Source organism: Myotis yumanensis, unplaced genomic scaffold (assembly GCF_028538775.1).
Source record: "Myotis yumanensis isolate MYYU_CA2020_CCGP unplaced genomic scaffold, mMyoYum1.0.hap1 SCAF_7, whole genome shotgun sequence".
NCBI lineage: Eukaryota > Metazoa > Chordata > Mammalia > Chiroptera > Vespertilionidae > Myotis > Myotis yumanensis.
Window position 1 is genome coordinate 21,271,592 of NW_027223758.1, and position 23,461 is coordinate 21,295,052.

At 39.8% G+C, this 23,461-nt stretch overlaps 1 protein-coding gene across 3 annotated transcripts in view; it reads right to left on the reverse strand.

The window, feature by feature from the left end:
* MACROD2 (mono-ADP ribosylhydrolase 2) overlaps positions 1-23,461 on the reverse strand; it is a 1,930,060-nt gene that overhangs the window by 1,283,046 nt on the left and 623,553 nt on the right. For all 3 annotated transcript variants that reach the window (XM_070421435.1, XM_070421436.1, XM_070421434.1), the window contains exon 5: positions 13,178-13,294. In XM_070421435.1, the coding sequence (XP_070277536.1) occupies positions 13,178-13,294 (117 nt within the window). The remainder of the gene's footprint in view (positions 1-13,177; positions 13,295-23,461) is intronic.

A 23,461-nucleotide genomic window follows, 5' to 3' on the forward strand; every position in this document is an offset into this window, starting at 1 on the left:
CAGACAGATTGTTAGACGCAAAGTACACTGTCTTAAGCAACAGGGAGGAAAAACTCTTACCTAGTTTTTAAAGGGAGGAATAGGATTCAGTTGCTGACAGAGTGATTCCTAGATTTTTCTTCAAGCCTTAAAATGTAATTGTGAGACTCTTACAAAAAGCTCCATTGTCCTCAAATGTATGTCCTCAATAACAGAAATGAATAAAAAATCAAAAACCATGGTGAAAAATAAATGGAAACATCTACCATACAGGCTTTAAAATATTGATCCCATCATTTCTGAATGTAGTAGAGTGGTAAAAAGGAAAATAAGAGGGGCAGGGGAGAATGTCCTGTGGTAGTTAATCTCAAAATAGGCATAAACATTAGAATGCTTCTTGGGCTACTGTTAATGTGTTTAAGATAACAGGTTTGATGCCCATGACAAACAGTAAATTTGGTATATGGAGAAACCCCGCTATTGCAGACAACAGAGAATTAAGGAAATGTTTGAAATAATAGCTCTTTTTGGATGTGTAGTTCTGTAAATTTCCCCTCCCTCTATGTACATAGCTACAATGATCAATCTCATAACTATGTGATATTCTACGTACAGGGCCCTGCCCATTCTTGATATATATACTTTGATGCGGGTTTCTCAATCTCTCATCATTCTTCACATACACTCTACTATTTAGGCATACTATTAAGAGGAAAATAACCAAGATAATTTTTATTAATTTTAAAGCAACAGGGAGGACATGTCCTGGACTCGTGGAAGAGGAAGGCCCAGGACTGCCAGCCTGCCCAGCACAGCAGTTAGCTCTCCTCTGCCTTCCTTCCAGTTGCCTCTCAGTAGGTTTCCAGGGAGAACCCTAGGGCCTTCCATTCCAGTCCACCAAACCCAAACTCTTCCAGATTGCTCTCCCACAAATAGCTCCACACAAAAAAAGCCTGAATTCCATACTCATAAACCTATTACAATGCAGAAGGAAATCTGTGCTCAGAATAATGAGAATGTGCTTCTAATGGAGTACATGAAAAATGTGTATATGTGTGTACATGACATACCTAACTATAGGAGTAACAGAACAAGAACAAAATCACCTGGCCATGTAAAGGGAGGCAGCAGTTTGGCATTGTATGCTATGATGTAACAAAGCAAAAAGCTGAGTGCATGTACATGGAAGGGATTTCTAAAGCAGCCCTTTGCCCTTCACACACCTTTAAATGGAAGGTTGAACTCTAAATTCAATACAGACATAATTTGAACGAGAATTTGCAAATATACGGTTAAGGTTGTTTTTGATGATCTTCACTAAGCAGAATACACACAGAGCGGGAATAAATCTTTCGGCCAAATGTCACCGGTAGGAAGAGGAAAACTTCTGCAGGCAAGCTTTAGGAAATTATAGGGATTTCACAAATAGCATGTGATTAGAAATGGAGCAAACTCTCTGTGGTTCTGAAAAATGAGGGAGCAAATGGGAAGCACATGACCCTGCACAGCAAACATTTAGAAGGGCACTGCTGCAACTGTGAATAGGAAGTTACCTCGCCTTCCTTTAGCTCGAAGCATCACCTCCGCATAGAAGCTGAATAAATCCCCCCCTCAAAATGAAAAAGGCACTTCCTAAGCATAAAGAGCATGTGAGTGGCAGGTGCAAAGACACTGAGAACACTTAAAGGAAAACATTAATATTCAATTACATGTTTTGGTTTGTGTTGTTTTCCTTCCAATGTTTCTTTACTAAGCAGGACTTCAGGTTCTGCTTGAACCTAATTGAGTAATCTTTTCATTTTTTAAGAAAAGATGATAGAAATTTACATTCCTAACATTCTTTCCAATCTAGTGTGCTATCTATGGCAAAGGTATGATGAAGTAGTATGGCTGCATTTCTTGATTTTAAGATAACTGACAAAGTATGACATTACCCCAAGTTCTATTTCATTTTCACCTTGTGTTTCGGCCTGCCCCTCCGCCTGGCAGGCCATGTGCTGAGAAAATGTGATGGGCACCAACCATTCTGACAGTGGGCTCCTTGCACTGCTTAATAAAGCTCATAGCCATACTTTCTACTTTATTGCTATTGCTACATAGTGAACATCCCTGACTTAAATAAGCAAACATTCATTATCTCCCAGCTTCTGCAAGTCAAGAACTCAAGAGTGGATTCACCAGGTGGTTCAGGTTCAGGGCCTTTCATGATGTTGCAGAAAAGCTGCCAGCCAGGGCTAGACAGCTGAGAGCTTGACTGGGACTGCAGGATGTGTCCCCAAGCTCACTCTTATGGCTATTGGCACATTTCAGAATATCTATTTCCAAGCTCACTCACCTTGTTTCAGGCAGACCCAAGTTCCCCGCAGTATGGGCCTCTTCAGAGGCCTAGTTCCCTCACCACATGGTCGCTGGTTTTCCTCTTTTCAGGGCTTCCACATGACATGGAAGCTGACTTCACCTAAGGAGAATGTGTAGTGTGTGCAGTAGTGACCCTCATATCCTGCACCCAAGAACTTGTGAATGTGAATTTATTTTGAAAAAGGGTCTTTGCAGATATAGTTAAGTAAATGATCTCAAGACCTTGAGATCATCCTAGATTAGGATAGGCCTAAATCCAATGACAAGTGTCCTTTTAAGTGAGGAGAAAGGGACAAGGTACAGAGAGACCCAGGGAAGATGGTTATGTGAAGACAGAGGCAAACATTGGGATTCTGTCGCCATAGCCATGGAGCCATGTGGTGAGCTGGCACGGCCATGGCATACTCAGCCCCAGGGCGCCTTATGTGCCATGCCAGCTCAGCCTGGTTCAGTGACCCTGAGTCGGGAGGGTGAAAGGATTGAGAAAAGACAGACAAGAGAATGAAAACTGTGTCTCGGAGGGACATTGCTCCCTGATGAGGAGACAGCGCGAGCGCCCACAAGCCATGTCTTTACTTTATAGCAGATGCCACGAGGCAAAGTAGGGGCGTGATCAAGTTGTTTATAGCATTCTCGTGAGTTTCAACCTCACTTAACTACATGCACCCGAACTCTATCACAAGGCAAGTGGGGCCACGTGTTCAGACCATAGGTTCAAGCTTACAACCATAGCTGTTGGCTATAATTGTGCTGGGAGGGCCCTGCCCTCCAGCTGGGACTTGGACATGGCAATGAGAGGACCCTGTCCTTTCATTAGTCCGAGGCTTGAACCTGGCCAAAGCACTGTAGCTGCGCCCCATAGAGCCACCAAAGCTGGAAGAGGCAAGGATGGGCTTTCCCCTCGAAACTTCAGAAGGAATGGAGCCCTGCTGATATCTTCACTTCAGACCTCTGGCTTCCAGATTGTGAAAGGATAAACGCTATTTTAAACTTTCACTTTTGTGGCAATTTTTTACGGTGCCCTGGGAAAGTAATGAGTGATTTGAGAGAAACAAAGTAAGAGATGGCAGCAAAAACGAAAGGCACAGTCTTTCTGTAACCTAATCTCAGTGATTCCATTCTTCTGACATATTCTATTCACCAAAGGGAGTCGTTAAGTCCAGGCCATATACAAGGGGAAGAAATATCACAGGATTTGTAGTAAATCTTACAAACCAATTATCTGAAGTTCTCAAAATTACTTCTAAAGAGTTTCCCTTTTCTGTTGGAAGGAAGCAGGGACAAATGTCCATGTCCTGAGGTTGACATAGGACTTTTCTTCATTGCTATTGTGACTTCCACATTTTCTCAGATACCAATCACTGCTCTACATGTTCAAATGGATTGTTGTCATAACTTTACTTAGTAGTGCTCTGGGTGTCATAATTAAACTCATCTAAATTAGTATTAACAGTAAAGTTTCATGTGAAATAAGAAATTTCTTGTGCATCACCTCACTTAAGAGTTGATTACATTCCCACCATACTACCATAAGAGAGTTCACATGATTGAAGAGACTCCAGGAAAGGCAGAAGGAGCACCATGCTCTGAGTCCAGATGCCCAGGCTCTATCCTTTACCACATGGCCTGGGAAAAAGCAAGAATTTGTCTGGGCCTCAGTTTCCCTAGCTGTAAAACAGGAGGTCAGATGAGGAGATCGTTAAATTCCTGTCAACTCCCATGACAGCAGCACTCCCTCTAGTACCTTCAAAAGTCAGATTAAAATGAAAATTATACATATGTCAGACCTGAAGTTCAATATCTGCAGCAAGGAAGAACAATTGAAAAATGTATGGACCATCTCATTTTACAGAACAGAAAAGATGATTTTGTTTTTAACCCCGTGGTAACATGCTTTTGCCCTGCCAGCAATGAATTTTCCCCAGTTAGTAGATGGCTCTCAGTTCAAACAGCATCTCTTTGGGAGGCCTTGCCAGATCACCATAGAAAAAGTAGACCCCTCCCTCCACTATGCATTTTATTGTCACAGTTTATTTTCCTTAGAGCCCTGACATTATCTGAGGTTTTCTGCTTTTATGTGAATATGTTTATTATCTATTAGAACCTGAGATTGGACTGGAATCTTAGTCATCTCCATCACTATAGTTTTTTGCATTCTAAAAGAGCACACTAATTCAAAGCAAGCACTCAATAAACATTGGCTGAATAAGTAAATTAGGTATGCTAAGTACTTTCAAGTAATAATAAAGCCAATATCTTTATGATGCCTTACACTACTAAAAAGCGCCTCTGTGTATATCCCTAACAGTCTCACCTGAGGGAGATATTACAAACCCCAGATAACCATGGGTGAACAAACCTGGGCTCAAAGGTTAAGGGACTTTACTAATTAGAATGTCCTGGATTCAGAACTTCTCAGACCTTCTATCCTGATATATAGTATCCTTGTCCCAGAGTCAACCTTTTATTCTACAGTACAGAGCTTGGTTCCATCAATATTTTCAACTGGAAACACCTCTCATCAAGCCACAGAGTGGTCTAATATTTCATTTTTGGGATTAGTGATTAACTGCAAAGAGAATTAATACATTTACTAATTGTTCTGTGTTGCCCACTTTTGAATCAAGTCACATGTGCTTGTAATAGTTCAAAGAACATTTTAGTACTGGATGAAATCTTCACTTAACAGCATTCACTTCCTATTTCAGTAAAGCTATTCTGCAATTCCTGCCCTCAACTACTCTGGGTCTGAGATTAACTTTCTGTTTGCTTGTGCCTGACCTCAGCGCATCCTAAATTACTCAAAGCAATTCTGATGGCTTTAATTGATGAGAGCACCTTCAAATATTCATCTTTTAAATACTTACAATGATTATCCCTGCACAACAGTAACTCTCTTTTTAATCTTAGCTGATAACTCTGATTAAACACATCCAAAGGCTGATTATCCCCATGGTGGTTAATGCCAGTGTCGCAGCTAACTGCTTATTTCGCAGCAGGGATTGCCTTCGAGAGCCCATTTACATTATTACCCAGAATTGATTTACTCTGTTACTTCCTATTGATCGCATAGGAAAAAGAAGGTATAGACAATGTCCTGTGAAGGCCTGTTAAGATGTCCAACAATGCAAGCCAAACAGAGGCATTTATTTACACTCAGCCAAAATACCACATTGTGAATGCCAGTTCCTTCCAAAATGTAAAATTTTTTAAAGACACTATTTACCACTAGAACTGCTTAGTTATTTCATTACAAAGCCACCTGGGGGTGGAATTTATGCTATCACAATAGGCCAAATAAAGAAGAGAGAAGATGAAAGGAAATCATCTAAGTGTGGGTTATGTGTGTGCCCTGTGGACAAAAATAAGCAAATTTTGCCCCTGTGCTCCAGCACTCTGCTAGAGTCCTCGAAGAAGCAGCAGGTTTGCTAATGGGATCACAGAAAGACTCCAGTGGCAGCAGGCCTAGCTCTGCAGATTTCCATGATCACCTAGTCCTATCTTGCGTATCTTCTTGGCTGTCTTCCTGCAGTGGCAGCTATGACTATGACAAAGACAATGCTTTCATTAATTCTTCCAGTTAATGTGTACCAAGTAACTGTGCAGGTTACTATGTCAGATGCTAAGGACACCAGATGAATGAGACTGATATGATGTCTGCTCTCTTAGATGTTATTCTGTTTAAGAAGATAAGCAATAAACAAATACAAATGCAGACAGCATTGCTAAATGTGAAAAAAAAATGACAGAGGAAGAGAATGTAGGAGTTCTCTTCAAACAAAGCCTTACCCTGTGACCCAAAAGGTTGCCTGTATTGTGTAGCAAAAGAGTTGTAGGGCAAGAGGCCCAATGGCAAGGGCTCTGCCCAGGATTATACCACTGTAGGTCAATGGTCCTCACACTTGAGCACACATCAAAGTCACAGAGTTTCTGATTCAGTAGGTCTGGGGCGGGGCCTGAGAATTTGCTTTTCTAACAAATTCCCAGAAGCTGCTGCCACTGCTACTGAGCACATTTGAGAACCAATGCTCTGGGGTTTCACAATCTTCCTGCCCTTCCTACTGCCACATCCATCATAAGGATCACAAAAGTATGAAACTGCTTACATAAATGAAAGGGGTGGTAATTACAAAGAAATAGATCCCCATCGACATGAAATTCCTAAAGCACTAAAAGGAAATGAGCCAATCAGGTTTGATTTTAGGAGGAACAATCCCATCTCCCTCTCAAGAAAGGAAGATGATTTTTTTTTTTGTTCTTCAAAAGCCATTTCTCTCTTTATGGAATATAAGTAATTTAATTATGGAAAAAGGGCTCGTGAGGGTCCTCAGGTCTCCATCAAACACTGGTGAAGGCAGCCTCTTAGCATTATGCCCACTCCGCTGCCTTCACAATCAAACCCCTGCTGCTGCGGCCCACGTGGCTGAAATGAGGCATGATTCTGGAGGACTCGCAGAAGCATCATCTAAGTTACCTACTCTAAAAACTGAATTTCCTCAGGACTACAGGCTCCCTTTCAACATCTTAGCTACTACCACTGGAGGAAGCAAAAAATAAAGATTTATTGGCTAATCATCTGATGGTTTGACTTAACTCTCCCTTCAGAGACTGAACTTACTTTTTAGTTCTGGCCCTATTGAGAAAAAGAGTCATATTTTTCTAGACTTTTTTTCAAGGTGTTCTTATAATTTGAAACGTTTTAAAGACTTCAGATGATCCTCCCAAGGCAATGTTCTGTTGAGGCAACAGAAGCAAGGACTGTCCCAAGAAATAGAAGGCATGCATTTTAGTCTCCGTTCCGTCAATAGTAATCTAAGTAAGTCACATACACTCAATAAAATCCAAGACATTTAAGCTCTCTGGATCTCATCTTCCTCCATATAAAAGTGGAGATAGCCCTAGACCAGGAGCAGGCAAAGTATTTTTGTAAAGAGACTGAGAGGAAATGTTTCAGGCTTTGTGGTCACACAGTCTCTGTTGCAAGTACTCAGTTCTGTCACATGACACCAGTTATACACAATATGCACGCAGATGGGCATGGCTGTGTTCTAATAAAATTTTATTTACAAAAACAGGCAGCAGGCTTGAGCAACATTGCCATAGACGCTTTCCCTAGTTCAGGGATACTTTGCCATGCCTCTAATATGGACTCACTTTGTTATTGGGAATAAGAAATTTAAATTTTAAAAATATTTTCAATTACAGTTTACATTCAACATTATTTTGTATTAGTTTCAGGTGTACGGCATAGTGGAAAGACAACCATACATACACCCCACCACCACACACACACCTCCAGCACACAACTGGCACCATACATTGTTATTAGAATATTACTGAGTATATTCCCTATGCCAGTGATGGCGAACCTTTTGAGCTCGGCGTGTCAGCATTTTGAAAAACCCTAACTTAACTCTGGTGCCGTGTCACATATAGAAATTTTTTGATATTTGCAACCATAGTAAAACAAAAACTTATATTTTTGATATTTATTTTATATATTTAAATGCCATTTAACAAAGAAAAATCAACCAAAAAAATGAGTTCGCATGTCACCTATGCTGTATTCCATATCCCCACGACTACTTTGTAACTACTAATCTGTACTTCTCAATTCCTTCACCTTTTTCACCCAGTTCCCCAAACCCATCCACTCTGGCAAACATCAGTCTGTTCTCTGTATTTATGAGTTTGTTTGTTTGTGGTTTTTTTTTTTTTCATTTATATTGGGAAAAACAAATTTAAGTTCTCTGTACCTGAATTCCTTTTTGTATTGTGATAAAATATTATCACTTGTCATGTTACTTCATCACAGGAATTTCAAAAGGGTTGATCAGCTAATGTTTCAAAGTACTATGATTTCTTGATGAAGGGCAGAAGAGAAGTACTAATTATTATCAATAGTACCTTTTAAGCTACCATTATCTGATTATTATTGCACCTGGAAACATAATAAGGACTCTGATTTCATACCACTCTATGATATTCAAACATATAATGCTATGGTCTCCCACCCTAGAGTTGCCTTTCAAATGACTGATGAAAAACTGTGAGTTTGATGCTAATATTACCCTTTCACGACTTCCAAAGATTAAATAGAAGGAATAAAAGAAACAGATTCCACTATTTTGTGCATACAAGTTTAATATTTTTTCCATTTATCTTTGATGATTATTCAGCCCTAAAGCCTAAAAGCAAAGCATTCTCAAGAAATAAAACAGAGGTGAGCTATGATGAAAATCCCTGAATAAAGTTAATGATTTCTTTATTTTTATTTGCTCACCTCTAGGAGAAACTCGATTAAGAGTAAGTTTCTTAGACAAAAGTGTTTGGAATTAGAAGTATGTTAAAATATGATTCAAAAACACAAGGGATACTTGATACTAATTTCATCATTTCTCAGGAATATTAGTATACATTTTCTTTTGCATGCCCCCACCAGCAATTAATCATCAACCAGCTTTCCACCTTCAACAATTAATTCATTTGATAGATAAGGCTCTAGCATCCATTAACATATACAAAGGGCTACTAGACAGGTGGAAAGTTCACACAGATAACAATAAACAGTCACACAATAAAAGTGCCCTCAGCCTGTTAACTACAGCATTCTGGATTTTGAAGGAAAAAGAAAGTACTTTTAGCTGAGTTGATAAGGGAAGACTTGTTTTATTGTAGAAGTGATATTTGAGCTGAGTCTGGAAGATAGCTATAATGAAACAGAGAAAGAGCTTTGGAGATAGCCCTGAACACAAACCCCCGCACAGACATACCATTATGAGCAATTCAGATCACATGAAAGGTTGTAAATAGTTCAAGATATGGCATTAAATCATGGAAGGCCAAAGATAAGGCTAACAAGTCTATGTTTAAAGTAAAAGCCTAGTGAAGGATTTGAGAGGAGTAGAGTTAGATTTCATTAATTCAGTCAACAAATATATTTGAACCCCTATTTTTCTAAGCTGCATGGATACAGCAATAAATGAAAAAGATGCAGAAAAAAATATCTGCCCTTATTCTTGTGGGGGTAGGGGGACAGACAATAAATAAAATAAACAAGTAAATGATACAGTGTATTTAAAAGATAATACTACATAAGCAATTACAAATACAGCAGAGAAGCTGTTATAAATATGTTGATTAGGGTTTGAAGTAGGTGAAGGAGCAAGCCACATAGGTAAGTAGAAGAATAGAATTCCAGGCAGACGGAATGTTAATACAAAGGCAGTAAATATTAGCAAAACAGCCTTGATGAGCGAGGGAGAGGGTAGGAGACAATGTCAGAGAAGTACGGAGGATCATATCATCTAGAATATCCTAGACAATTCCAAGGACTTGGGATTCAGGCATATTAATCTATATGCACTGGGAAGAATGGATTGCAGGAGGGAAAGAATTAGAAGTGAAAGCAACACAAAGCTATTCTCCAGGTTAAAATGCCTGAAACAATTCATGCATTTGATCACTGATTCATTCACATTAATTCAGAGACACTATGCCAGATATTGACACTCGAACTGTGACAGGGATGAACAAACCTCTCCCAGGTGACCCTGGCCCTCTAGTAAGAACGATGATAGCATAAATAGAAATATCCCAACATGCTGATAAAGCTCTAAAACTATAGAAATCTAAACTGTATCATGAGCCCCCCAAATCTCTAATATTGTAGAAGAGGAAGTCCCCAAAGTTCCAATTTCATGAGCAGTCCTTAGTTCAGTCCCTACGTCATTTCCTTAGCAATAGCCTTCAATAAAATATGGGCCTATATTCTTTCACTCTTCAGATTACTTTTGAAAAGAAATATTGGATATTTTACATCAAAACAAAGTATTCAAAACATCCAAGCCATAAACTAAATATCTGAGGCTTATCATTCCACCAATCAGGATATCCTATATAATAAAAGCCTAATATGCAAATTGTCCCATCAACCTGGAGTTTGACCAGGGGGCGGGGGCAGTGCCAGCTGCAGCAGTGGCTGCAGGTGGCAGGAGGCAGGGGGTCGGGAGGCCCTTCCCACAGCGGCAGCAGGTGGCCGCTAGGGACCCTACATGTGCATGAATTTCATGCACTGGGCCTCTAGTAGACTATAAGTATATTTAATTCAAATAAAAGCATTTATAAATAGATTAATTTAGCAAGCCAAAAAAAAAAAAAAAAAGAAGCAAAGACGGGTCCAAAATTACCCAGTTTGTCTGTAACCCATATGATAGCACTTTACAAACAAGTTGCTGATGCATGAAGATATTATCACCGGTGGCTGGATGACTGGCTTTAGTGGCCCTGTAATGATAAACCCACTGTCACAGAGGACAGACAGGAGCTAGTCTCGGCTGTCAAACTGTCATGGAGTTATTAAATATGGAGGGAAAATGACCCAAACAGTATGTAATGAGCTCCCTTTTCATTCTCTCTCTACAAAAGCACATCTGTGGATTGTTAATGACTCTGAAATCGATGAACCAAATTGATGAGAAAGGAAAACGTCTCTCAGGGAGCAGAAAAGGAAAAAGGAACACACAGGATGTTTAGAAAAATATAATTTAAAATATGAGGGCTTGTGAAAGTACTGTGCCATACTACAAAGTGGCATATAAATGTAAGCTATTCTTACTCATTCTTGCATTGCCTCCCTTGCTTTTCTTTATGTTGTAATATAAATTGTTAAATCTTACTAAATACAGAGAAGTATCAGGGCATTCACAGAATCTGTATGTGTGACTTTAGGAGGTGGCACTGCAATTCCAATCTGGCAATTTCTATTACATTTCCTTTGCATTTTTTACAAGACATGCCCTGTAGGCTGTGTGCAGCGACTTAAAGGCGTGCCGGGCTCTCACATCTCAGCTCACTGGGATTCTGTATCGAGTCCTGATGACTTTTCATGTCTAGATTTCTTGTCTCACCTGCCCTGGGATGAGCAAGAAAGCCGCACCTTAGTTCAAAGGTATGACTCAATCACAGAATTCCTCCAGCTCATGTATTGGTATTATTGACCTTTGTACCTCAGGGCCTGGTATTGTACAATTCTTCAACAACCCTGAACTAAGCTGAATGGGTTACTTAGAGAGATGTTAGACAAGAGCAAGCGCATTAAACAAGATTGTCATAGTGTCAATCCATACACTAGAGCCACCATTTCATTTGATCATATTTAGCAATTCCAAGGGTACTTGTCTTCAGAAATCTCAGAGCTGAAGAATTTTTGATATGTGCTTTAATATATAAAAAAGTATTGAATCAATAGGGAACCAGGCCTTATCCTCTGGTTTAAGGACAGATACAAGTCTAAAACTAATTGATCATCTGCTTGCTCTCAGGATGGTATTGGTTAACTATATCACAAAGGTATTATGTTGTTAAAAAGAAAGAATGACCAATATTTATAAACACTGGGCCACATAAACCTAGAAATGAAATCACTTCTAATACTCAGGCTCTCTGAGTCATAGGGAGAACTTCTCTGAACACAATGTACACAAAGGATCTTATTTGGCATAAACATATCGTCCAACTAGGAGTGAGGGGGCATTTGGCACAAGGTTAAAACAGTAACAAAGAAAGAAAAATGAGAAGTCATGAAAGGGAAAATTAAACAGTATACAATTGATATACTTTCACTAGCAACCCACTGTGAGGAACATAGAATGTAGTATTATAACATTTATAAAGAAAAATACCATTTTAGTATATTACTATTTACTAAAAATCCTCAGATTTAAACCTACTTTTAAGTAATCTTTGCATTGTAACACTCTCTCTCTCCTCGCACAGATCCATGGGAAATCCATCTTATACAACCTGCCTGTACAAGACCAAAGAGTCTCCTACAGATTGTAATTTTTCAGTCACGTGTTCCGCAGTGCTAAAACAAAAACGAAAACCAGCTTTACATTTTCTTAAAATCCATGTCATACTTTTCCTTTTTAATTGAATTTATTAGGGTGACACTGGTTAACAAAATTATATAGGTTTCAGGTGCACAATTCTACATCACATTATCTGCACACTGTATCGTGTGTTTACTTTCACATAAAATGTACTCCCAGATCCAGGCAATATCATAAGAAGCAGGTACATGGAATAAAAAATTAATCAGTGCCTCAATTTTGGGTCAATGCACACCCTTAACTGTGCAATGAAACACTCTACCTCGAGCCCCAGGCCCTGAAGATAATGTGGTTAAAAAAAGAGTGTGTGCCTCTAGCCAGTTTCCTTCTCACTGTTCTTATTCCACACCACCCTACCCAGTTGGCTAAATGACTAACCAACAAGGTCAATCAAATGCAATACTTCTCTCTATTCAAATATAATGGAAATTTTGACCATTCCACATTCAAAGCGCAAATACATTCTCACACTGACAACCGCATTCCACTGGCTTTTCCCCGAAAGGGAAGTGTGACAGGTGCCTTGGCTATAATTGCCAATCAGCCTTTACATGGCAGCTGAAAACACAATACATCACTTTGATCTCCTTTGCTCTGAACACATCCACAATCAAGAAACCTGAACAAGGAATAAGAAATTGGCATCGTTTCCAGAAGCTGTCACTCAATGGCACTTAAATACTATAATATATTTTTTGCTCATATTTTTATTTCTCTATTTCAGAGACCGTCTGTCGAAGGTCTGAACAAAAAACACCTACTGTTAAACGGCATACACTTAGATATTTGGAAAACACATTTTATTACCAGGTACAAAACCTTAATATAAGCACATTTAATTAAATACCGCCACTGCCATTTCCTTCCCTAGTTACACATCTGAGAAATAAAACGAGGCAAGAATGCGCCTCAGATTCTGAAACAGTGTTCAAAAGAGTTGTACTCACATTTTGCAGGCAGGTCATAGCCGCATGTGATTTTTGCATGCCCAGTATCACAGCCGTTCAGGGTGCGACATTCAGCTAGCAAACAGGGGCCAGCCGCTCTGTGAATGCAGCCATCCACTGGGGGAGAGAGAAGAAAGTTAGCTCATTGTTGGCCTTTTGGAAATAAGTGAAACATTTGATATACGAAGAGAAAAGTAACCCAGTTTTCTCCTATTGGAAATCACCTTAGCCCACGGAAGAAAACCATGGTGTCCAATCCCTCAAACACTATGTTCTCCCCTTCCCCATCCTATGTGTGTGTGCGGGGGTAAAGAGTACAGGGTGTGAGAAGGATTTTTAGAAGTAGTGTGCTACTAAACGTTAAGAAATATATCTTCTTGAGGCAGGGGGAGTCCATTATTTGAAGCATTTTGCAATTTCAATGGTGTAATTATTCTCATGTCCATTTCAAACTATCAAGTCCATGTCACTAAACACAAGGTTGGGAAGAAATACTAACACTTCTATCTCTGAGCTGGTAAGCATTGCCTTCAAAACACAGACAAAAAAACGGCTGAGAAGAAAGTGAGGAAAGTACTCTAGAACATTTGTACACACCTCAAAACCGAGACAGTAGAGTTAAAACTAATCAAAGAATCAGATCTCTGTGTTCCTCCTCCTCACTTCTCCCCCCAACAGTATGACACAGCCATGACTGAGCTGCTGCAGGGTGTCTAACAGGCACTAAGTAATGGGCAAGGGTAGCTTAGGTTGTGATAAACATCCATAGAACCACCCTCACTCGACAGGGACTGAAACAGAACCTGGCTGCCACTGCTTCTGCTCTGCTAAATGAGCAGGCTCCCCAACTGCAGGTCTCATTTCTCTCTGGCCTCCCATCCTGCTTCCCATCACATCTGCCCCTCCCCCGCCCCACCCCAGTGAGAGTCACTTTTCAAAACACAAATCGGATGCCTTTGGAAATGAAAACTGCATGACTGGATTGGAAGCGAATGCACAGGTGGAGAGCTATAAGACCACAGGCACATAAGTCAGGACATTGAGAACTTGGGTTCTTAGTTGTTTTTGAATGGGGTCCTTGGACAGAAAGGAAACACAAGATTGTACAGATGTGAAAATATATCAGGATATTAGGGGTCTGAAGACTGTCCCCCTCTCTCCACAGTTCACAACACCACGTAATTGATCATGGCTTTATTATTATTATTGTCATTATTTTGAAAGGAAGCTGGATATTTGACGAGAGATTGTCACTGAGGGACATAAAACTTTTTGAATGTCCCAGTGGCTTTGCGACCACTGATTGCCTTGAAGACATCACTTCTGGCTGAATAAACTTCCCCAGGCTGAATAAGCCTAGGGAAATAGGCTCCTCCAGGCTTTCCTACACCACTACTTGCATATCTCTGAAGTTTGAGAATGAACCTGGGTCTCAAGGACACTCACAAAAAAATGACATCATTCCAGACTACTCTAAACCACAGTGTTTCAGAAAACCTATACTAAGATCCAGACTCTTTTTTTAAAAATTTCTTTATTGATAAAGGTATTACATATGTGTCCTTATCCCACCATAACCCCCCCCCCCCCAACCTCCTCTACTCATGCCCTCACCCCCCTGTTGTCTGTGTCCATTAGTTAGGCTTATATGCATGCATACAAGTCCTTTGGTTGAAGATCCAGACTCTATCAGATGTGTGATGCTCAAGCCCCAGTTTTCTTAGAAATCAGTGCCCTTAAAGACACTGCTTCCCACGTCCATGGGTGGCACGTGAATAATACTGGGCATGAGCGGCACCGGCTTAGTGTGTACAGTGTATGTGCCCCACTATGGTAGTTAATACCTTAAACTCCTTAAGTGGAAATTTTGTGTAAATATTAAAATAACTTTTTTAACTGAGGAATATAAAGAAGCAAGCAGAATATGAAAACCACCATTTACCACGCAGACAACTCAGAATTCTGCTCTTCATGCTTTCACTGTTTATGCACACACATACTCTCACACATAATTTCCTCTCACAAAAAAATGTTGATATATTTTGTTCAAACTCTTTCTTATAGCAATTTTACTTTTTAAAATATATTCTATGAAATAACAGAATTTCACATGATGTAAGTAAGAGATAGGCTGAAGTTGTTCATATAGTGAAAACTGGAAATTACTCAGATAAGGAGGTGGTTAAATAAATCAAAAGACTTATCAATGCAATGAACTATTATATAGCTATCCTATCTAATAAAGAGGGACTATGCAAATTGACCATCATGCCATCACTAAGATGGAGGCACCCAGTCCCCTCAGCCCCGCCCGAGTCCCCCGGTCCTTACAGCCCCACCAGGGGGGGTGGCAGGCGTGCAGTGTAGCCAACCCGCCCTCAGCCCCGCAGCTGCCCAGGGCTGGCCCGAGGCGCAGGCAAGCCTCAGATGGCAGCTGTCCAGCCACCTAGGGCTGGCTCGAGGTGCAGTCAAGGCTCGGATAGCAGCTGCCCAGCTGCTCAGGGCCGCCCGAGGCTCAGGTAACCAGGGCTGGCTGAGGCTTGCGCTGCCGGCAGTGGCAGCAGCCGAGGTGTGATGGGGGTGTCGCCTTCCCCTGATCGCCAGGTCGCCTCCCACCCCTGAGGGCTCCCAGACTGTGAGAGGGGACAGGTCGGGCTGAGGGATCCCCCCTCCAGTATATGAATTTTCATGCGCCAGGCCTCTAGTTTAAAATAACAGGCCAACTCTACGTGTAAATATTTATAAACATGAAAATATTTCTAAGTGAAATGCCATTTACAAGAGTATATATAGTATAGTCACATTTTCATTTATAAAGTTACTAGAGGCCCAGTGCATGAAAATTCATGCACTGGAGGGGGCATCCCTCAGCCCGGTCTGCCCCCTCTCACAATCCAGGAGCCTCAGGGGCGGGAGGTGACCCGGCGATCAGGGGAAGGAGATGCCCCATCACACCTCTGCTGCTGCCAATGCTGGCAGTGCAAGCCTCAGTCGGTCCTGATTATCTGAGCTTCGGGTGGCCCTGGGCAGCTGGGCAGCCGCCATCTGAGGCTTGCTTGTGCCTTGAGCTTGCCCTGGGCAGCTGGGGGGCTGAGGGGACTGGGGGACTCCATAGGCAGGCGTGCAGGGCGGACTCGGCATTGCCACGCGCCTGCCACCCAGGCGGGACTGAGGAGACTGAGCGCCGCCATCTTGTGGCTGTGGGCGCAACCATCTTTGAGGGCGGGGCAGTAATTAGCATATTCCCTCCTTATTGGCTGTGGGCGCTGCCATCTTTGAGGGCAGGTCAATTAGCATATTCCCTCCTTATTGGCTGTGGCCACCTTATTGGCTGAGGGCACCGCCATCTTTGGGACAGCATGAGGGTCAATTAGCATATTCCCTCTTTATTAGATAGGATACACACACACTTATATACATACACAATTTATATATTTATACATATAGGGTTTTGGAAAAATATATGCCAAAATATAAAAAGTGATTATGAGATAGAAAACAGAGGGTGAGACTATAAAGAGGAAAAAATGACCCTAATAAGTACTTCAAGTATTTTATTTTTTTTAATGTGATGAAATAACTATTTTAGTGATTTCAGAGAGGAAGAGAGAGGGAGTGAGAGATACAACCATCAGTGATGAGAGAGATTATTGATTGGCTGCCTCCTGCACATCCCCCACTGAGGATCAAACCCACAACCTGGGCATATGACCTGACCAGGAATCGAACTGTGATCTCCTGGTTAATAAGTCGATGCTCAAACACTGAGCCAACTACTTCAAGCATTTTAAAGTGAACATATTTTCTTAGCAAAGAGATAATGAGTTACTCAGTTTTAAATTGATAACTAAAATGGGATTCGCTAGTGTACTTAATCATATGCTGTCACATATTGTCTACATTATTTAGATTGTAGCCTAATGCAGTTTTGTAGATATCTAATTCTCAAAATCTTCAAGGTTATACCAGCATTCCTTTCTGCTGAAAGCCTAGCTGAAGAGCTATTTAATAATAATGACTATAACTTAAATGTATTGAGTGCATCTATGTGCCAGGCATTATAATGAGGACAACCTTTAAGGTAGATACTAACTTTATTATCTCCATTTTATAGGAGTTTAGCAGAGGTTAGTAACTTGCCTACATTCACAAAATATTGGAAATGTGATTCAAAACTTCAGGTTTATCTGATATAGCAATCATGCTTTTAACATTATAATTCACTGCCTTCAGGAATTGAATCAGACAGTCTTACCTCAATTCCTGCATGTGGCATATTGAACCACTACATTACATTAATTTTTAATTCACATCAATTCTATTCATGAGTTATAATTTACAAACAATCATACACACAGGTTTTCCAGTTTTGATGAGTTTTAACAAAATTATATACTCAAGTAACCATGTCAATAAAGACACAAAATGTTTCCATCAACCTAAAAACCTATCTTCTGTCCTTTCCATCCAATTTCCCTTCTTATCACCCAGAGGGACCCTATGTTCTAATTTCATTCACCATAGCTAAGTTTTGCCTGGTACATAACTTCAACCTTCATATAAGAGATAGGAAAGGAAGTGATCACTTCTTTCACTTAGCAATTTTTTTTTTATTCATCTGTGTTGTTGCATGGATTGGTACTTCATTCCTTTTTATTCTTGAGTAATATTCCATTGCTGAATATACCATAATTTCTTTATCTGTTCATCTGTATGGCAGGATAGTAAGAAGTTAGGAAAATTCCTGAGCAAGTGGAATAGGGAAGCTGAGACAAGAAAATTAATCAAGGCCAACTTGTAGCTAACTTGTGAAAAGCAAGACCTTATCCCCCCAACCAAGGACACTTGAGAGAAAATGGTTAATACATAGCTTAAGTCACCCTGGAACTACAAAGGTGTGAGGAGAGGAAGAGGGAAAAAATAAGAGTGTATCTCACCCACTGAACAAAGAAGTCAGCAGTCTTGGGAAGTCAGTAGTTCTCATAAATTCTGGGAAAAGCCATAACAAAGTAAAAGGGTGACCTTGAAATCTAGTCCATTGGCCAAAGTATCCTACAGAGGAACCTTGAAACCTGTAGGCAGAAAAGTATAAACCCCTAATCCTCCACCAGGCAGGGTACTCAGATTACACCCACTTGTGCTGTACATTTACTTGCTTTACTCTCTTAATAAATTTTCTTGCTTTGCTTCAATGCTGCTATCTGTCACTCATCTGAAATCTTTCTTATGAGATTGACAAGAGCCAAGGAGGAGAGCAGGTACCCCCTCACTCTGATTCAGGGGTTTGTCTAATAACAATCTGTAAATGGACATTGGACTATTTATAATTTTTATCTACTACAAATAAATCTTCATTTTTGTAAAAGTCATTTGTGGTTATATTTTTTGTCCATCAAACAAATATCTATTAATAAAATTACTGAGTCAGTATATGTTGTATTTTATAAAGAACTAACATACAGTTTTCCCAAGTGATTATACCAACTTATATATACCCCCATCAATATATAAGAGTTCAAATACTGGCAATGCTTTGGTCTTGTCAGCTTTTTTAATTTTAGCAGTTACAATGGATATAAAGGGGTATCTCATGATTTCTGTTTGCATTTCCCTTGTAATTAATGATGTTAAGTATATTGCCAAGTGCTTATTGGACATTCATATATTCTTTTTGGAAGTGTCTGTTAATGTATTTTGCTACTTTTCATTGTCTTTTTATTACTGAGTTGTGTTAAATCTGTTATGGGTTCCATCCAATTATTTAAAATTTCAAATATTTTTTCAATTCTTGAGATTTTTATTTGGTTCTTTGTCTTACAGTTTTCAGGCTGGGACATGTAGATAAGCCAGTTCACCTAATGTGCACATCTCTGGAATGTGGGAGGAAACTGGAGTCCCCAGAGAACCCAGGCAGACATAGGGAGAATGTGCAAATTCCACATGGGTAGTGGTCCTGGATCAGAATCAATTCGTTTTTTTACCATCACTTTACAACAAAATCATGTTGAATGAAATGATGTTTATATTCATTTATAGATTCTATATTCATATGTAGATTTTGAGGCTCCCCCACTCTGTGAATCTCTTCTTTCTGAATCCTCATATGAATTCCTAGTCATTTTGCCAATCCTGCATTCAGTCCTATGATTGTTAATGCCAATAAAACTATTGCTTTTTCTTTGAGCCACTTGCCATGTAGGGTAGGAAGGACCCTCAAGGATCAAAGTCATTTAAGTTTGGATCTTACACAGTGTGATTTCCTTCTTTCAAAGATTGAATCCTCTTTAGTTTCAGCCTACTTTTAGTTGCTTTCTAGCATCCCAAAACAGTTTCTGTTGTTCTTTTTGAGTTTGTCAAGAATTTATAATTAATATTGATAGAAAAGCTAGTATGATACAAGCTAGTCTGTCATCATCAGAAGCTGGAGGTATACACCACATTTTTGCTTGGTTAAATCATGATCTCATATTACTTCAGAGCTATATACTTGCATGGCTCTTGGAAAAAGTGTTTGGAAGAAAAAGACGATGATAATATTCATTGTATCAATGCTGTGCTTGCTTAAAAGTGTTGCTGTGTATTTGAAAGAAAAACAAGTCTCTCTATATGCACAACCTCAATATTAGAGTTTAAATTTTTCTAATCTATTGTCAACTGTGTTCTTAAAATGCAAGTCTGATTTATTACTTCCCCACTAAAGTAATGTTTGCTATTCCTCATGTCTTATGTTGTAAAGCCCTTAATTCTAAATTATGGTCTTTTAGACCCTTCACAAATGTGGTTCTAACTTACCCTCCTAATCTCACATCATCCCACTCTTTTCTCCCTTGGCATCTCATCAGTCTGAACTCAGGACAGCTAAATCCTCACCATTCCCTAAACAAAGAGTTCCTTTGCACAGTACTCTCTACTCAGAGGATCTAGCTACTCCTCCCTTTTTCTTCCCCAGCCTAGCAAGGACTTTCTCATTTTTCAACTTCTAGTTCCAGAGTTTTCTTCTTTAAAACCATTCACAACCTTTATAGGAAAAAATAATGCATTTTTTATGTTCTCATAATATTCTGTTTTATTTTGTTTTTGTTAATCCTCACCTGAAGACTTTTCTTCCATTTGATTTTTAGAGAGTGGAAAGGAGCGGGGGAGAGAGAGAGAGAGAAGTGTCTGATAGAAACACATCAATTGATTGCCTTTCACAGGCACCTGGACCAGGGCCAGGGATTGAGCCTGCACCCAGGTACTTGCCCTTGACCAGGAATCAAACCCGTGACCCTTTGGTGCATGGGCCAATGTTTTAACCACTTAGCACACTGACCAGGGCTATTCTGTTTTCTACCCTAATTTTCATAGGTATAAATTGTTTAATGCTATTACATAAACAAAGCAGACTGTTTATATGCCAAAAAGTCTGTTTCCTCCCTTAGTCTGCTAGCACCAGGAGGCACAGGAGGTGGCTTATTCTTTTGTATATCCCAGCGATCTTAATAACTGACTTACATTTATAGCATTGAATTAAATATAATTAAATGTGGGAAAGAGTATTGTGTCTTTTTAAAAATAATACTAAGAAAGTGGTCCATCTAGTTAAATCCAAAGAATCCTAAATTTAAAAGTAAAGCCAAATACACAGTTGTTTATTATAGTTACAAATTTAGCAATGAGTTTCTGCAAGGAAAGTGTTAACAATGCACAAAATATGAAATTCACCTGCTTCTCTCAGGTATAGTGCAGCCTTGGTTCCCTGAGTGTCAGGTGGAAAAGGCAGTGAAGAACAGTGGCAAGATGTGAGATGCAACGCAGCTGCACTAGTTCAGCCTCCTTCACAGATGGGGATAAATGGCCAACACTCAGGCTGGCACTGAATGGGTTCAGTCTGACCCAAAATGTCTGAGCCCGATTACAACTAAAAACCACCACCACCATAACAATAACAACAAACCACCACCAACAACCAAAACAAACCCAAGATCAAAAGAAGGAAAGTTGAACACAGTTTTCCAGAGAGCAAGATGACTGTCCATGCCTCTTACCCGACCAAAGAAAAAAAGACAACTAAACGCCAAAAAATAAATATCTCACCAAACCTCATTTATTTTTCTTCCTGGGCATATAGCTAGAGAGCACTTCCCAGCCTCCCTTACAGTTATGTAGGGTAACAAGACTGAGTTCTGTTTAAAGGTTTATGAGTAAACTTGCCTAACTACTTCTCCATCCAATCCCTAAAAATCCTGCATGCAGTCTTCACTCCTCCACATGATCGTCCACTGTCTGCAGACTGGATGTAGAAGATCCAGGGTAGTACAGAATCTAAGTGGAAAGTACCTGAATCCCTAAATAACTCTGTGGAACAGAGCTCCCCCACCCCTACTTCCCATAATGGGCTGTCAACCAAGTGCTAGATAAACCTTTATCATATTAAGCCCCTGAGATCTGGGTATGTTGGTGCTAGCAGTTTACCTTGACTAATAAATTTTACTTCTGCTGTAAATATGGTAATGGTAATTTTTATTTTTTTTATTATTTTTTTAAATATATTTTATTGATTTTTTACAGAGAGGAAGGGAGAGAGATAGAGAGTTAGAAATGTCGATGAGAGAGAAACATTGATCAGCTGCCTCCTGCACATCTCCTACTGGGGATGTGCCCACAACAAGGTACATGCCCTTGACCGGAATCGAACCCGGGACCCTTCAGTCCACAGGCCGACGCTCTATCCAGTGAGCCAAACCGGTTTCAGCGGTAATGGTAATTTTTAGTCAGCTTGATTACTGCTACTTTTTAAACCTTTATGCAAAAAAAAAAAAAAATCAGATTTTACTACTAGAATGAACATATCATGTTGGCCAAGTTCCTTCCCTTAGGTATGCCTCAGAGTCTTAATCATACTAGACTCTGAGCACCGAAGCCAGCCTGTCCTAATTAGTCACATAGTTGTTCCCTCTACTTTGTGATTACAACCAGACTAGTAGAAGAAAAAGGCTGAGGCCTACCTACAAACTGTCTGTGGTTATGGTCAACCAGTAATGGAATGATCGCTGAGGTCACTCACAGGGCTAAGAGGAAGCTGGCTGCAGCTTCTTCCAAAAACAGGCTTTTTGCTGCGCTGATACACCTGTCATTTACCATCCCGACAGCGGCAAACTGCTCGCAGGCAGATGGTTAACTCAAACGGGGGCCTTTGATTCCCAGCATATTTCCTCCAGTTTTCTAACAAAAGCTGAATGCAGAAGCCTTCAGCCTATTAATTAGGCCATCTTATTTTAGTTTCCTTACACGACAGCCCGGAGAATTAGACTGTCTGAGAGTGAGGTAGAAAGATGAGTTTCAGTTGTGCTTGGGGGGAAATTGTTTCTCACTTTTGTCAATTTTACCTTGGGGTTGAGATTTTGAGAATAGTTTTTGGGGATAGTCTTTATGTCACTATTTAAATAGCTAAAATAAAGAAAAAAGAGATGGAGCATAAAATTGCTTCAATTTTTCTGACCTAAGATTTATTTTACCTCATAATTCCAACCAGAATTCTTCAGGTAAAGCTTCCCATGTTATAAACAATAAATAAATTAATCCTGAAAACAGTAGAGAAAAAACAAGCCACAAAGCACTGAATAGGAATCATCAGATATGGTGGACCAGGGATTGTAAGGGCTAACAAAAAACAGGAATTTTAAACACATATTTGGAAAAATACTAAAAGCACTATTTAGTGAAATCCAGTTATTTTAGATGTTGGTCCTATGAGGTCTCTTCCTTGTCTTACAAAGATAATTTTCTAAATCATTTTTAGCAGGGGGATTTTGAAGTTCTTAGATGCGCATACATTCATTTAATCTTCTTCTGTAAATAAAAGACAGTAACTTAATCTAAAGCAGCCACACAAATCATATTAGCCTGAAAAAATAAGAGGCTCTCTCATTGAATATATCTCCTACAAGCCCAAGAGGATACAAAGGAGTTCTTTCTAAATCAAATCAACATAAATTTATTAAATAACTACCTTAAACAAAGCATTCTGAAAGAAGCCGTAAGGAAATCAAATAATGATAATATGTCCCATCTTAGAGGATTTATTGGGGCCTTCTGGCATGCCGAGCGACGTGCCAGCTTTCACCTTACCAGAGGCCATGTTGCCAAGGGAGGCAGGAAGGTTCTGGAGTCAGAAGAAGTTTGAATCCTAGCCCCACCACCCAGCTCCCTGTGCTTTGATTTCCTCATTTGTAAAACAGGCATCTCATATGACCTCTCTTCAAAATCACAGGTGCTTTTTAAGTAAATTAATATATGACAAGC